This window comes from Pungitius pungitius, chromosome 1 (assembly GCF_949316345.1).
Source record: "Pungitius pungitius chromosome 1, fPunPun2.1, whole genome shotgun sequence".
Taxonomy (NCBI): domain Eukaryota; kingdom Metazoa; phylum Chordata; class Actinopteri; order Perciformes; family Gasterosteidae; genus Pungitius; species Pungitius pungitius.
Window position 1 is genome coordinate 514,183 of NC_084900.1, and position 17,259 is coordinate 531,441.

General features: G+C 47.2%; 2 protein-coding genes across 2 annotated transcripts; one reads left to right on the forward strand and one right to left on the reverse strand.

The window, feature by feature from the left end:
- Positions 1-236: 236 nt before the first annotated feature.
- Positions 237-5,414, reverse strand: cnga1b (cyclic nucleotide gated channel subunit alpha 1b). The gene is made up of 15 exons (XM_037479425.2): positions 5,208-5,414; positions 4,518-4,635; positions 3,934-3,999; positions 3,752-3,805; positions 3,609-3,683; positions 3,426-3,530; positions 3,099-3,205; positions 2,824-2,998; positions 2,396-2,532; positions 2,136-2,308; positions 1,742-1,867; positions 1,492-1,644; positions 1,181-1,412; positions 864-1,039; positions 237-787 (listed from the first exon to the last, which is right to left on the reverse strand). Exons 2-15 carry the CDS (start codon positions 4,610-4,612, stop codon positions 578-580), a joined length of 1,884 nt encoding a protein of 627 aa, XP_037335322.2. The 5' UTR covers positions 4,613-4,635; positions 5,208-5,414; the 3' UTR covers positions 237-577.
- A 3,559-nt stretch (positions 5,415-8,973) lies between these two features.
- LOC119222323 (uncharacterized) lies at positions 8,974-17,111 on the forward strand. Its single transcript, XM_037478878.2, has 5 exons — positions 8,974-9,220; positions 10,160-10,820; positions 12,308-12,469; positions 12,600-12,804; positions 13,198-17,111. The coding sequence occupies exons 2-5, from the start codon at positions 10,676-10,678 to the stop codon at positions 14,756-14,758; spliced, it is 2,073 nt and encodes a 690-aa protein (XP_037334775.2). The 5' UTR covers positions 8,974-9,220; positions 10,160-10,675; the 3' UTR covers positions 14,759-17,111.
- The last annotated feature ends 148 nt before the right edge of the window (positions 17,112-17,259 follow it).

A 17,259-nucleotide genomic window follows, 5' to 3' on the forward strand; every position in this document is an offset into this window, starting at 1 on the left:
TACTTCACATACTACTAGCTTTACTTTTCTTATTTTATTCTAATAGCATAAGGCGTATTTAATTTAATTTAATTTGTTAGGTCAGTAGAGTTATCAAATCAATGTAGTGAAGTAGCTTATAATAGACAATACTAAGAAAATGCCTATTTTACTATTACTACTGTGAATCATTTTTATAATGAAAAGGTAGTTTGTGTTATTCCTTATAAAATATCTTTATTTCAGCGTAGTGCTTCCACAATTACTTCAGGTCGGGTTTTGGCAAAGCGAGGTCAATGACTTACGCTGCTGATCTACGAGGCGGAGCTTTGAGGCAGTTTATTACGTGTATTCATGTTTTTGACCAATAGAAAACTACCCAGAGGAGCTATATTAAATATATAACACATTCTAGTTACTAAGGTGTGAAATATTTACTAGAAACACATCAATGACATTTATTAACTTTTTTCTTTGGTTCGAACTTTAACTTTGTGACGATTCATTTTTCATCAAATCCTCTAAGACTGAAACTGATTTGGTGACGTAAAATGATTGTTTTTCTAACTTCTCCTCCTTCCTCTTCTTCTCTGCTCGTCTATGTCTCCGGTGTCGGGGGGGGCGGAGCTTCCCCCTGCGGCGGCGCTAGCTTCTTCTCTAGCCGAGTGACTCGGTGCTTGAGTTTGCCGTGTGTGGCCTCGTGCTCGGCCAGCAGCCGGGCGTAACGCGTCTGCAGGGCGTCCAGCATGCTTGCCATGCGCTCCACCTTCTCCTCCATCTCTTTGGGGTCAGGGCCCTGCGCCGCCACCTACAGGCCAAAACAACACGATAAACCCTTTTCGAGCCCCTTTGTGGGATTTTTGCCGGGAGGGATGAGCGTTTACCTCCAGGTCCAGCAGCCCGTCCTTCATCAGGATCTGCCGCCCCTTCTCCTCCAGCAGGGCTTTGGCGTCGGGGTACTCCGTCAGCGCCTCCATCAGGTCGTCTTTAGAGAGACAGAAGAGGTCGGAGTAGCCGATGCTCCGGATGTTGGCCGTCCTGCGGTTTCCTGCCCGACTGCCTGAGAATACAAATTCATATATCTTCACTGGGTTGCCCTTAGAAAAGCTCTCATTTAAGCGCAGCGTGTAACACAGAAGGTTCAGGACTAAACTGAGACTCGTTCGTGTGGAAGATCAAGCCTAAACTGATCTAATCATACCTTTAATGGCCAGGATGCTGATCTCCCCGAAGTAGCTCCCGTCACTGAGGACCACAAACTGCTTGATGCCGTCATCGGCAACGACAGCCAGTTTTCCCTCTTTGATGATGTACATCTCTCTGCCAATATCGCCCTTCTTGCATATGTAGTCCCCGGGACTGTATACCTGAGGCTGCAGCTTCAGCACCAGCTCCACCAAAAGACCGGCCTCGCAGTCCGCAAAGATACGAACCTGCAAGACGGAAGAGAACCAAGAGACGCGATGTGTTTTCAAGTCCGCCGGTTTGTGACGAGGAGGGCAGTTTGCATACCTTCTTCAGGGTGTCTAGGTGGACATTGATGGCGATCTCTGCCCTCAGTTTGTCCGGCAGGTACTTCAAGACCTCCCTCTCATCTACTGCTTTCTTATTGGTCCACAGGAAGTCAAACCACTTGATGACTCTCTTCTCCAGGTCCTTCGTAACCTGAACAAGGTACGTTATTACTAGGGTATATATATATTTAAACAAAAAAAGCCAGAAAAAGCCACTGATATCTGATATCATAGAACGACTAACCAACCTTTCGGAAGGTCATGTATTGTTTGATGGCGTCGATGCGAGACTGGAAGTTGGCCCTGGCAGCGTTCATGTTGGTGATCATCGAGCCGACATTACCGACAATGGTGGCAAAGATCAACACACCAACCTAGAGGAGACATGAAGACAATACAGGAAGTTAGAAGGTCCTGAGATGGTGACACAAGACGTGGTGCTGCACTGACACTGTGGGTACCCAAACCGGTTTACCGTTGAAATTGGGGTTACCCAAACCAGATACACTATGGATATTGGGGGTACCCAAACTAGTAGACTACTGATTTAGAGGGACCCACACAAGATAGACCACCAAATGTGCTAGACCCCTAAACAGGGACCAAACCTGGTAGACGAAACACACCTTAAGCCACACTCACCAGGAAGTCAGTGACGACAAAGAAGTACTCAGAGTTCTCCACGGGGGGCGGAGTCTCTCCAATGGTGGTGAGTGTCAGAGTGGACCAGTACATACTGTAGGCATACTTCCTCACCAGACGACCAAACTCCGGATCTGCCGGGTCGGGATACACAAACCTGTCAGCACCAAAACCTGGAGGGAGGGGACAAGACGGGGTGTCAGAGGCTTTCAGACGGATACCCCTGATCCATCAATCGGGATTCAAACGGGAAACCCCACCAATAGCCTTGGAGAAGGAGTAGTAGAGGCAGGCGTTCCAGTGGATAATGATGACGATGTACATAACAAGGTTGGAGATACGGAGAGCGTTGGGGTAGTTAGTCCGGGTCTCCGTCCTCTGGAAGAACTCCAGCATCCTGAGACAAATTTTATTTGATTTTAAAAAGGATTGTCTAGTCTTGCTATTAGCGGGAGTATAGCAGTGTGGTCCAGACTGAAATATCTCAACTATGGGATGGATTGTGATGAAATGTAGTTCAGGTATTGTTGCGTGTGGAATTCCTCTCTGGAGCGATGTCTGTCTGCAAAATACACCTGACTATACAGTTCAATCTAAATAAAAAGATATTTATTCCTAACAACTTCATGTACCTGTGGATGTATTTTTTCTTAAGGGTAGTTTCCGTGTCAAGCTTGTCTGCGTTTACCTGTTGAACCTGAACAGTTTGTTGAGGCGGATTTCAGGGTATCTGGTGCCGAGAGCGAGGTAGAGCACGTCAGTGGGAACCATGGAGGCCAGGTCCAGTTTGAACTGGACGCTGTGGACGTAGCGATCGCGCAACTTCTGCTCGTCCTTCACCAGCAGACCCTGCTCCAGGTAACCTAGGCAACCAGACACAGACATGTCTTCACCTGTGGTACGTTTCAGATGTAACGTCAGTCAAGTACACAGGACAATCTGTGGGTGTGTGAGGGCTCAGACCGGTCCTCGTTCTGAAGATCATGTCTGCGATGTAAGTGAGGTCGCACACAAAGTCCAAAAGGAACCACAGCACCAAATAGTCGGTCTGTAGCTCCTCGAAACACGCCCTGAAACACACGTTAACACACATTAAGACACACTGATGGAGAACCTAAATCCACTTGTGTTCAGGGACCAGGACCAGAAACCCACATGGCAACTCACAGACAGCCAAAACCCAGTAAGATCCGGATCCAAACATGGTCGCCTTGGGGACCTGACTCTGGACCACATCTTTAAATGAGTGATTGAAAGTCGGCTCTAGTCAGGGGGAGAAAGGTGTGTTACCTGGCTATGATCAGGGTCCAGTTGTACATGACGGGGACGGTGATGACTCCCAGCCAGTGGTAGTAGGTGTTGCCTGCTGGATCAATCACTGTGATCTCCTGAGGACTGGACACAATAATGAAGTGTGACCATGATGAAAGAAAAAAGGCTGTGAATCAGTGGATCGTAGAAAGAAAAACTCACGCCTCCTCTTTGGCTTTTTCTTCATTCTTCTTCTCCTTCCTCTCCTTTCTCTCCTTCCTCTCCTGCTTCTCCTTCCTGAGGGGAGAGATCACAGCGGTTCTACTCAGAGGAGGTCATCAGAGGAGCTGCTGTCAGATACTTACTCCTTCTTCTCTTTTCTCTCCTTCTTTTCTTTCTTTCTTTTCTTCTTCTCCTCCCTGCAGGACGACAGATGTTTGATTGTATGTTCACTTAATATGTGTTGTCATATAAAGAGACGCCTTGAAGAGCCGATTCACACGATGGATGTCACATGTGTGCGTTAAACGTTGCGTGTGTGTCTTACTCTTCCTCGTTGTTGTTACTGTTGTTGACGTTAAACAGATCTCCAGGTCTGGATCTTTGGTTGGTTCTGAAATAGAGAATCAGGGCTTGAGTAGGCAAATGTCTCAATGAGGGCTCGAACTTCTCAAGGGCCGCGAGAACTTGAATGATTGACAACAGAACAGCCCCATTCACCCTCAAGCTTCCTCAAATGTTTTAATCGAAGCACACAATAATTTAGAAAAGTGTAGGAGCCTTGAAACCTCATCAAGGAACCACCAACCCTGACCCTTAAGAACTCCTAAAACCAGTTACAGGACCCTTTGAACATCTTCAAGGATCCATTTTACTTCCATGAAGCTGCTGACATACTTTAAAGGAGGACCTCTACAATCCCAGAATTATCTAGTCCCCTAAACCTCCTCAAGGTACGCACAAACCTCCTAAATATCGTCTTGAAGGACCCATAAAACTTCTTCAAAGTAACCCTGGATAAGAATCCACAGAGGCCAAATATGGACCATTTCAAGCTCACTTAGAACATCTCCTGGGAGACATTTGCCTTCCAGGGAACCGTCCTGATGTCCCCAGAACCTCATCACTCACCTGTCGCCCGGCTCCTCCTCCATGTCCAGCAGTACAATGGTGGGCGGAGTCAACCAGGAGGTGGGGGTCCGTACTGACGGAGCCACTTTGGCCATGGAGGTATTCTCTCCCCGACTTTCTGTTGAGAGGGATTAACAGACGACGGAGGTCCACTGGGTCACATGAGGGAGTCGTGTTGATCTCGATGTTCAATGAGTCTGATTATTGAACTGTGAGTATTGATTCCGAAGGTTTAAACAGTGATTGGGTTAATATTACAATAGTAACTAAAGTCTGAAGAGCTTTGATCAAGTTCATCTTGTTAGAGTGCTTTTATTGTGAAATGGAAAGTTGTCCTATAGGCTTGGCGACATTACATTTATACATATATATGTTTCCAGGTAAAGCATTAAATAAATAGCACTAAGCACGCAGTGCAGTGTTTTTTCTGTATTTTTGATGAATTAATCTAATCTAATCTTTAGTTTTATTGATGAATTGATCATCTTAAATTGGTGTGTGATTGTTACAATCAATTCAAAGTAAAGTGTGTTTTAATCACACTATAAATGATCATGTCGTTGCTCAGAACATCTTTTGTCTTGTTCTCCTTCTACTAAACTAAATGACATCTATTACTGAAAATAATTACTACAAAATAAAAGCATCACAGCGTTTATGATCGTTTTGGGTGGATAATCTCTGGCTCACCTGCCACCTGATAATCTGTCGCCCTCGGTTTTACGGCCTAGATCCGGCAGCTGCTCGTCATGCTTGTCGTCATGGAAACGGAGGAGTATCCCCCCCCCCGTCCCCTGCACGGTCGCACCAGGCCGAAGCCGATAAATCCCAAAAAGTTTGGCGGGGAACTGGGATAAAAAACGAAGGCCTGCGAGACGTGACGGAGTGTTTGGAGGAGCAGAGTCACCCTGATGAGGATAAAGAGATTAGAGGAGATGACACCACCTGTCTCACCTGAGCCCACAGACCCCCCCCCCACCAATCACCCCCACTACGAGGGATACGCACGTGTCTCCTACTTTATGTCTCTCTACTCACATAGTGTCTCTTTGTACTCACCGTGTGTCTTTGTAGTAACTTAGTGTGTCTCTGTAGTCACGTTGTGTGTCTTTATAGTGACTAAGTGTGTCTTTGTAGTCACTTTGTGTGTCTTTGTAGTGACCCAGAGACGGCTGGTACTTGTCTCACTGGGACATGTTGTGGGTGAAGGCCTCCATCACCTTCGCCCCGTACCACCAATAAGCCTTTTTGAGATTTCCACAAACAGAGCTTCAAAGCACAGCCTGGGGGGTAGACGGGGGAGGGGGGGGGGGGGTTCTAAAAACTCCTAGAGGTTGTGACCTTGAGTTGGTGTTCTTTTACAGCAGTAAAGAAGCAGACCAGAAGGTGGTGAGATGTAAAAGTGAGAATGAAAGAGAGATTGTAGTGAAGGTGGATGATGAAAAGTGAGGGGGGGGGATTAACAACATGAGATCCTCTTGAGTCAGCACACACACACACACACACACACTTACTTTGATAGGCTTAATAGGAATTAAACCCGTGTTAAGATGCCATGATAACAGGAAGTCTCATCATGCTAACAATAATAATGATGCTAACAATGCTAACATGTTGATTAGGTCAAATGGTCAACATATTTTTATTTCATTGATAATGATTCTAATTCGTATTCCTTTATTTTTAGATGTGTCCAGATAAAGAATAGAAAAAAAATCAAGAGAAAGATTGACACACTGAGGAGATGACATTTATTTCACAGCTTTGTTCACCCCTCGACCTGCAGACCTGTAGACCTGCAGACCTGCAGACCTGTAGACCTGTAGACCTGCAGACCTGTAGACCTGCAGACCTGCAGACCTGCAGACCTGCAGACCTGTAGACCTGCAGACCTGCAGACCTGCAGACCTGCAGACCTGCAGACCTGTAGACCTGCAGACCTGTAGACCTGTAGACCTGCAGACCTGCAGACCTGCAGACCTGCTCGTTTGCAGAGATCTGCCTCCATGAATCAGAGCCCATCCGCGCGTCCTTATAATCAATAACGGGTCAATCAGTGGTCATATTACAATCTGAAAATATGATTATCTGGTAAAAAGTCTTTGTTTTAATAATGGCGGAGTTATGCTATGAAACAGGAAATGTGAGACTCCTGGAAGGATGTAGTCAGCAGACCAATCACAGCCTTGTGAACTCGACCTTGCGTTTCTCTGAAAGCGCAGCAGCATAAACTAGGCTTTAGGGTGAAAGTTTGAGGTTGAAGAAGAAGAACAGCTGCTTCTCTATGAGGTCTCACGTCCTCCAGGAAGCCAGGGCGCTCGGTTACATCACCTGGTTCACGGCGTGCGGACGCGTTGGAACCGATGCCAAAGATGTGATGACTCGATAAGTCTGTGTTGGCATGTGGGACCAATGTGGCAGAGGTGGGACAAAGTCATTGTTATGCAAGTCACAAGCAAGTCTCAAGTCATTGCCCTCGAGTCCCGAGTCAAGTCGAGTCAAAGATGAGGCAAGTCCCAAGTCGAGTCAAAAGTCAAAGCCAACAAGTCCCAAGTCGAGTTCAAAGTTTCACCATTTTAGTTTCGAGTCATTTCAAGTCCTCTTATTACAGAAAATCCCTTATAACCACATGTTTTATTTGAAACTACTCTTTACTCATACCAATGTTGTGTTAATATTCATTGTACACTAAGGTATACGATAATACATTTCCGTTTATGCAATATTAAGAATATTTTCACTGCTTCAAAAGCCCTTCCCTCAAGAAACCGAAGTCATGCTTTAAAGCAAAGTGGGGACGGGGAACCCTGGGTGATGGTGCGCTGCCTCACAGACCTAGACTACGTAGGGAAGAGAAGGGTAATGGTGGATCGACTGTGACTGTGTTATAGTACTTTAAAACGGACGTTGACATAATGTTGGCGAGTCTGAATCCGGGTTCAAAAATCCCGATTTTTGTAACCATGAACGAGCTGTCTCGTTGATACGGTCAAATGGACTGCAGTGATTGGATGTCGTGCAGGCAGCGCTCTCTGCATACAGGTGGCGCACATTTTTTTGACAGATGCAGATAAACAGAGCGGCGCGGCCGAGTTTTCATGGGAAGTAGCAAGTCTTCTCGAGTCAAAAGGCTCGAGTCCAAGTGAAGTCACGAGTCATCGATGTTAAAGTCCAAGTCGAGTTGCAAGTCTTTGTACGTTTTGTCGAGTCGAGTCTGAAGTCATCAAATTCATGACTCGAGTCTGACTCGAGTCCAAGGCACATGACTCGAGTCCACACCTCTGCAATGTGGTCTCTCTGAATAATAGGAAGGGCCCCGGTCTCTTTAGGATGCTTCCTTGGTAGGATGGATCCTACCAAGGAAGCATCCTTCAACCCTGGAGAAGCAACAACAACTCGGATCAGCAGCCAGTTATTCTTCAGGCAGAGGAAAAAGTTCCCTCGTGTTGCTAGGAGAGGCAGGCTCCCAAAGCGAGCGCTCTGATTGGCCCGCAGCCGGTCACCTCCAGCCAATCAGGTGCCGGTGCGTCCGCCATGAGAATCCATAATCCCTCTTTGCTTTCATTATCAATACTACGATCAATTCTACGTCAACACGAACGTTGGGTTCTTCTATGAATGTACACAGAATGTGTGTATTCAGTAGTACGTGGTCCCAATAGAACGAGGATCCACATGTGAATCAGGACTTTAGTTTGAGAGTCAGAGCTGATCCCGGATGGTTTGTCGTAATGGCGGAACTGTCAAATAGACGTCACTCAAACACATGGAACTTCCGGTTTGAATACAGTTCTCCTTTACAGAATAAAGGTTTGAATGAAAATATAACGACAGAGGCAGTTTTCAGATATTTCACTGTAGTAAAAGTACATACAACACCGTACAAATAACCTGTTACAGTAAAATTACTGATGCAAAGCCGGAGAAATACTCTTTATTGTAAAAGTACTCATATCACGCAGGAATTGAAATGCCAGAAAGTACAAATTTTCTTTTACAGTAAATGTATAAATACCTTGATATCATTAGCTGATATTTATAGAAACCTATATAACAACTGATACAGCCAAGCTCTGTAACAGTAAAGGTATTAATACCACACTGTACTAATAATCTATGAGAGTACAAATACCACAGGGTACAAATACTAAGTTATAATACAAGTACCGAATAAGTACTCCTCTACTGTAAACGTACATTTACCTCACTGTTAAAATACAAAGAATGAACAAGTGCTACAGGTTTATACATTTCAGTACCAGTAAGTACAATACAAAATATAAGTTTAAATGTTCGGTATGGGGGAAGCACACATTTAACACATGTGATCTCTGATGTGTACACTGATCCTGGATCAGAACATTCCTCCGTGTGTGAATGTCCAGTAACCAGATATACGTGTTTACGCGGTCTAAATATACACCACCCCGCGGCTTTTATTGTGAAAGGACCCCGGCGCGGCGGGTCGGAAGCTGGCGCGCTTGACGTGCCGCTGGCGCTGATGGCGGCGGGCTGGTGGAGGGTCGCACCGAGGAGGGAGAGCGAGGAGGCGGGGAACCGGAGAGCAGCGAGAGAGAGACACACCGGACGAGGCCCCGGTGTCACCGAGCAGCGACACACCGACACGCGACCTGCGGCCACGCCGACCCCCGACAGCCCGAGGCCCGCGGAGCGGCGCGACGAGGACACGGGGAGATGGAGCGGTAAGGGAGGGGGGGGGGTCTGCAGAGACACACACAGTACTTATATATATATATATATATATATATATATATATAAAGAAATACTCATGTAATTATATCTATATATATAATACACAGTACCGCGCTCAGCGTACACGGACCGGAAGCAGGATGTTATTGTGATTTTAACACTTGTAGCCTCTACGTGTATTTATTATTATTTTATTATCGTGTGCGCGTGTGTACGATTTTCTGTCTGTGTGTGCGAGCGTGTGTGCGCGTGCATGTACGTCTGTGCATGGGGGCGGGGGGGTCGGGGGGGGGGGGGGGCGGGGGGGGGGGGGTCACACATGTTTTTCCTTTTTTTCCCTTTAAATTTTATTTTTAATTCCGGTTTTGCTAAAGATTATTCTAAGGGGCAGTATAGTTTATATTAAATTACTATAATTAAAATAAAATAAATTTATTGTTAAATTCTCTAGTGTTTAAAGTTGTAAAAAATATTTGATATGTTTGGAAATCAGTTCAGCAGCTTTTGAGAAATACGACTCTTATACAGGTTTATCATAAATATCACTATTATACTGATAAGACATCACTTAAATATCAGTATTATACTTAGATGTAATGGATAAATATCACTAATATACTGCTATAACAGATGCATATCACTATTATACTGAGATACAACAGATACATATCAATACTACACCTGCTCTTGATTAAGTAAACAGGAGGGATGTGACCCGGTTCTATAGAGCGAGGGGCCTCAATGCGTGAACGGTCCCCAGAAGAACAGGAGGGCCAATATGTGTGTGTGTGTGTGTGTGTGTGTGGATGAAGAGGCAGCATTGTGTGGGCTCTGGTTTGAGCTGCTTCACTGATGAATATCAATCAGACCGTAGAAGTCTGTGACGTCCTGTTCATCAATAAACTATTGTCTCTCTCTCTCTGCTTCAGGACCTCCAATTGGCCGCCATCCTGACTCGCTCCGCCGCACAACTACAGCCGCACAACTACAGCCGCACAACTACAGCTGCACAACTACAGCCGCACAACTACAGCCGCACAACTGCAGCTGCACTACTCGCAGTATTTGTTGGTTAGCTGTAGTAGTCAGTACTGTTAGCTTGTTGTCAGAAAACAACACTTAAACAAGCGCTTTAGCTGCTACTTCAATGGGAAATTCTCTTGGCCGCAAGACAAACAAAAAGGAGGATTTCAGCTTAAACAACACGTAGCTTAGCTTCATCTTCAAGCTACATGTGGTTTGCAGCTGTCGACTAGGACAGCAAACTGACCCACTGCACACTGTGGACAAATATAATTCTGTCATACAGTAAACAAAGATAAAAAAGACAATGTAGTCGCCCCGCGTTCCATTTTTATTTTTTTATTTCTTCGTGTTTTGCTAGCTAGTAGCTAGTTAGCGGTCGGCAGTGGCGCAGCGCTAGGCTCTGGCAGAACAGGGGTGCGATGGAGTACCACTCCGGTGGCAGCCTGCCCCTGCTGGGGAGACCGCGGTACTGCCCCGGGGCCAACGCTAACGGAGGCTACCTATGCGAGACGGGTCACTGCTGCGGAGAGACCGGCTGCTGCACCTACTACTACGAACTCTGGTGTAAGTGACCCTCTGTAAATACGTTAACTGCTTAAACGCATGCTGAACTCGACTGGTTCCTGGGTGACGTCATGCTGAGTGTTGGCGGAGCAGCTACAATGCTAGCCAAGCTTAGCACAGAGCTAACTCAGTCAGATAACAAGCACCCTAAAAGCTGTCTGCTGGTCGTTTTCGAGGACGGACACGACAAAGCAGGAGTTAAAAGTTCTGGCTTTGTTATTTCGGCATTCTTCATTATAGGTTTAAGATGCTGAATATTTCTCCGTTTTGTCTTGCAAAAGCTCCCAGATGTCCAGGAAACTAAATGCCTCATCGTCCAAGAGTATTTTCTGTATCTAGTGAGCCACACGACTGCTGCAACAGGGTTAACCTTAAATAAAACATTTCTCTGTGATTCGCCGCCCATCGACACTCATAATGACGTCATGATTAGGGTTGGGTATCGTTTGAATTTGAACGATTCCTATTCTGATTCCGATTCCTTGTTTCGATTCCGGTTCCCAGCGATTCTCGATGCCGATTCTTTTAAGAGGCAGGGTCAAAAAAGTTTAAGTTTAAGATATTTTAAATAAGCTAGCTAACCAAGGGTCTTTCTGAAGGAAATAGTCTCCATCAATGTTAATTCTATGAACTTTTTATTAACTTTACTATGAATTTCTAACAGGGCAGTTTTCAACTACAATATAAATATCAAACTATGAACTTGAATATTGTATAAACATAAATTATGAATATATTTTAACAGGGCTACACTTTCCTCAAGAGAGCGTTATTTTTGAAACCTCACAAAAACACATTTCCACATGATGATACTGCAGGTACTTAAACGTTACCTTGCTCCCACTGATGGGCCCTTGGAGCCAGAGGAGGAGGCAGCGGAGGACGGTCGGTGCAGCGCGTCACAGACGGGGCACACAGGGGGGGCCAACTCTCCCAACCTCAAACCAGGGACACTTTCGCTGACGGGGGGGTGCTAGCGGTCGGGGGGGAGGAGTGCTAGCACAATCTTTTTTTTCTTTGCAGCGCCAGCCTCACTGCTCATTTTAACAGAGGACCGCTCCGCTCGGGCCACCCGGCACCCGCGCGCACACTCGTCTGATTCGTCGCAACTTCACAACAACCTGGAGTTTTTTGCAGAATTTGTTTGTTTCGAAAAGTGTAACCACGCTTTGGACCGCCGACGCACGCTATACATGTTCGATCGCGCTGTTATGCTAACACTTCCGGTGGACGCTTCTTCGTTTGTGTTCAGCGGTTTCTATTTCCGGTCGCGCCGGCGGACTGAGAATCGAAACTAGGAATCGAACTTTAAACTTTTGAACGATACCGGGTAAATCGCAAAGCTAGTTCCGATTCCAATCGATTCTCGATACCCAACCCTAGTCATGATGCATAAATACCTCACATGCTTGTTGTTTGTGATTACACACAACTGTCTACACACGCGCCGCCATGGACTCTGGGTAATGGCTTTGCGTTGTGTTCAGGGTTCTGGCTGCTGTGGACCGTTCTCATCCTCTTCAGCTGCTGCTGTGCGTACCGACACCGGCGAGCCAAGCTGAGGGTCCAGCAGCAGCAGAGGCAGCGAGAGATCAGCCTGCTGGCCTACCACGGAGCCAGCTCCTACCCGTCCTCCATGCTGGACCTCAGTGAGACACCCTGTCCCTTGTCCATCCGTGTCTTTGTGTCTGTCTGTCTGTCTCTGCCGCGTTTGTCACCCGTGATGTGTTCAAAGGCCGCAGGCGAGATGAGCATCTAACTATTCTCCCCCGCGTTCAGGTTTCCTGGCGTCCCTGAAGCTGCCGTCCTACGAGGAGGTGGCGGCTCAGCCCTCCACCCCTCCCCCGCCCTACAGCTCTGTGTTCACCGCGCCGCGCTACCCGCAGCCCCCCCGCGCCGCCGACCCCCACCTGCTGACGCGCCACGACCCGCTGCTGCACCGGCCGCTCAGCGACGGGCCCTCGTCCCTCAGCTCAGACAACAGGTACTGGGAGCACTGGTGGCAATGGGAATGCACCGGCTGGTTGAACTTCTGGGGAAGAAAGGAGGTCCTGATGGCGTCATTGGGAATCCTGTGTACAAGTAGTACTGCTTTAAAAACGAAGACCCCTTTGAGACACCAGTGTACACTACTGTACAGAAAGATACTACTAGTAAGAGGTACTGGCACTGATACTATGGCTACTACTAGTACTACTTTATTTCGACCATGGATATGGTCTATATGTCTATACTATAGATACTACATCTATCAATACTAATACCATAAGTTTGACTAGTGGTGTACTTTTCTGAAGTAGCTGAAGTACTAGTGCTACGAGTTCTGTGCTGTCTCCGTGGTTACCGTAGATGAATAATAATGAGTCTCTTCCTGTAGTTCCAGCTGTTCCTGTGACTCCTGCTGCCCCTCCTCCCCGTGCAGCTCCTCGCTATCGCCCCCCGTCACCTACGAGACCGATACCAGCCACGCCACCACGCCCGGCGAGGCCGCGCCCCTGGCTTTTGACGTTGCTATGGAGACCATCACAGCCGCTGCGACCTGCCTGGCGGCTTCCGAGGGGACGGACAACGCTCGGGGCCCCGAAGCCGAGGACTCGGCGGTCGCAGAGGTGGTCGTGGAGGGGGTCGTGGAGGGGGTGGTCATGGGGGTGACCTCCCCTGACCCACAGGAGTCTGTTCCTGTGGCTACAGCTCCAATGAAGCAACGGTCCAAGCGGACGTTGTGTAGCCCGGTCCTGTTTCCCAGTCCAGGTGTCGTTGCCTCACTGCTCCCCTCCATTCAGGCCGTGGGCGCCGAGGCTCTGGATCGGGCCCCTGGCACATCCGGCACGACCAATGATCCTCGTGGTCCAAACTCCGTACCGAGCCCAGACGCTAGCAGGGCCTTGGTGACAGACCCTGATAGCGTCTCAACCCCGGACCAAGCTCCTAGTCCGGTGCCAACTCCAGGCCCTCTGAATCCAACGCCATCTCCAAAACCAGTACCTTCAAACCTTAAACAAGTTCCAGAACCAGTACCCAAACACCTGATATCTGTAATGGACCCAATACTTACAGACCTTACCCTGGTGCCAAACCAACACCCTACAATTACCATCGTATCACACTGTGAAAGGAGCCCGACTCCAAAACCTGCCCATTTGAGCCGTTCAGATGAAGGTCTGGTTCCTCCCGGCCCGATGCCAGGCTCACCCTTACTCCCGGGTTCTGTTGCCCTTTTTGTATCTGGTCCAGATTTGGGTCATCCTGAGGTCCCGGCTCTATCACCGGACCTTGTCAATGCATCAGCGTCCAATGAAGCAGGATGGAGTTCTGGTTCTGGATCAGGTCCAGCGCTCACTTTCACATCACCTTCGCCCTCCTGCCCGGACATCAAGTCCTCCTCCGGCCTCGACCTTTCCTCGCCTCCTTCCCTCCCGGCCCCGGCTCTCCTCCTCGATCCCCTCGCCGCCCTACACCAGTCCAACAAAGGCGGGGCTCCCTGCGGCCACGCCTCCTCCCTCTCCCCGTCGCCTCGGGCCACCCAGTCCCCACCGAAGCAGACCCTCTTTTCCCCTTGCGTGGACATCTTTGAGCCGGGACCTCCCAGCTGGGGGGTCGGGGAGGAGGAGCGGGAGGAAGACGAGGAGGAGGAAGAGGAAGACATTGGAGCCGACGAGAGCCAGTACCGACATCGCAGACTCACCGGCGACTCGGGCATCGAGGTGTGCCGGTGTCGGGTGGAGGAGGAGGAGGAGGAGGAGGAGGAGGAGGAAGGGGAAGAGGAAATGGAGAGGGATAAGAAAGGAGGCGGAGACACTGAACTCCACGACAGTGCGGACTGCACCGCCAGAGGTTACACGGCCGTGGGGGAGGGCCTCAGACCTCGTGGCTCCGCCTCCACGGTCACGCCCGAGGATGGTGGCAAAGTCATTGTTGTCGTCGTGGAAACCGTGTGATCAACCTGAAGCAGGACGATTAAACCAATCGTCATCTCGATGACAGTGAAGAGGTCAAGCCGATGCTCTTTTTGGGGGGATTCTGGTTGAGCGGTTGTGTCACATTAACAAAAGTTACTGCAGTTAGCATCCATCTGTCGGTGTGAGCAAGAGATTGTATGGGAAGCATTCGCTTCATTTTACAGGAAGTGTTAGCTTGATTTTGCAGGAAGCGTTAGCTCGATAACGTGGCGGTTTAGACGTGGTCCAGAAGTGTATGCACAGAGGGATAAATGTGGAAATGCTGCACTAAACCAAAGGGAAATGTGCGATCCGGTGGTTTAAAAGGTCGACCCCAATCAGAAATTAAACCCAGGGCCTCTTATCAGCCTCCAATTTGTCAACTCCAAACTTTGTAGAATACAAATATCTCTTCTCCCTCCATATTTAGGAGCTAGCGGTCTTTAGCCTCCTCTCTTGATCCGTCACCAGTAACATTAGTCAAAGTGTGTTAAACAACAAAATCCTGTTGAAAGTACACAAATGCCCTCACCCTTTAAACCAGGACTACAGGTAAAAAAGCTATTCTTTAGTCATCAAATAGATCCAAACCTGGCTACTAAACCAAACTAAACCACGTCCAGTTGTAAATGGATACAGGCGCGGCTACATATCCGCTAAGCTAACGTGGCATTTGAGTAACGTAAGCTACGGGAATTAGAAACGGTACCAGAGATAAAAAAAAACAACTTTTCACATCAACTAAAAAAATCTGGTTAAAAGGCAAGTAAATGTTAAAATGTATTGGATCTAACCCTCTAATATTCTTTTAACCCTTCACACCACCAACAGTCTGAGTGATCACATGACCGGACTTTAAATAACATTTGACGGGTACCGGTGTGTCCGCCGTAGACAAAACGTCCGTCTGAAGAGACGTGGGAGGACGAGTCCCCCGCTAGGGAGGAGACGTCAAGATGGAAACGGTGGAGGAGAAAAGCTCTTTTTGTATAAAAGAGAACAAACAATGGACGCTTTTATAGCGAAGACAAGGCGCCAAACAAAAGAGGGAAACACGTCACGGCTGTTTATCCTCGTAGGAACGAGAAGGAAAAAGTCCCTTAAAATGATGCCGTCTTATTTAGGATTCATCCTTTAACAACATTTCAGGGTTTTCTCTAATGAGTAATGGACAATATTATTAATCACAAACAGAAAGCATTGATCGAGGTTTTCTCACTGGCTTGATTTTAAACATCTTGAGGAATTAAAGCTTGTTTTTCTCTGACGACGTGATGATGATGATGATGAAATGATTGTAAAGAAGAATGAAACAAACAAATAGTGAGGTTTAACAAAAACATAGTTGTGCTTTTATATGAAACGTTTTTCTATTAGTTCCATCCAACTTTGTGTTGTTGTTGCAGGATGTTCTCCCTCATCACACTGAGACTATTAGTGATTACACGTTGGCCTCTGAAGCTTTAACACTAAAGAAGATGAAACCTTAAGTTTGAATAGGGTTAAGATTGGTGGATTCTAAAGAATAATCTGATGGAAAAGATTGAGACGATATCTTCGACCTGATAAAAGACACAAAAACTCAAAGGTTTCACCGACGTCTCTGTTGTTTCTGTCCCACAAAGTGCACTTTGTTGTTTTTATGTTCAACAGTTTAATGCGAGACCATCGAGTGGCCCTCCTCCAGGTTGAGCCGTTAATGTGTCTCCATGGTTACCGAGGGACAACCGCTGCTGCTTAGCGTTAGCCGGGTTTGTTAACGTTGAGCTGGAGGGTGGGTTCTCCTCGGGGGATTCTGGGGTTTCACCGGTACGGCACCGGCTCTGCAGCGCTCAGGGGGCTCGGGCCCGGCTAATGTTTGGAAACGTCTTCATCTTCATGTTCATCAAAGTTGGTTTTTAAAATGGAAACCTTTCAGCAATTCGTCTCACCTTGACTGGGTTCACAGGTCAGAGGTCAGGTTCAGTTTTAAAGGCTATCGAGGATCAGGATTCTTTGAGTGACGACACAAGGAAAGTTATCAACAAAAGGTTGTGTTCCTGGTCTAGAACTCAAGTTTTCCGCCTCCAGACGAGCGACAACTACTCTTCCTGATTGACGTGTGAACCCACTGACGGTTTAGATCTATTTAAATGTTTTTAAACCAATTTGATCCCCCTCGGCTTTTCCCTGCTCCACTTCCTGGTTGCATGGGAGGCGAAGGAAACAGAAGAGACATTACGATCTCTTCATGTCACAACAGTAACAACGCTGATTATTAGTAATGCTAAATTAATAGTGTGTGTGTGTGTGTGACATAACTAAACCAGCCTGTTTTAAAAATGTGATATACTGAATAAAACTGTTAAATCTACCTGCTGATTGTGTGTTTATCTGCTGATAATGACATCATCATTTATCAAATGTTTTGCAAGCTCACTTTAAACTTTACTACACTGTTACTAAACTGTTAAATATCTCTGAAGATTTAAAATGGTGATTGCCTCCTAGCATTACCACGA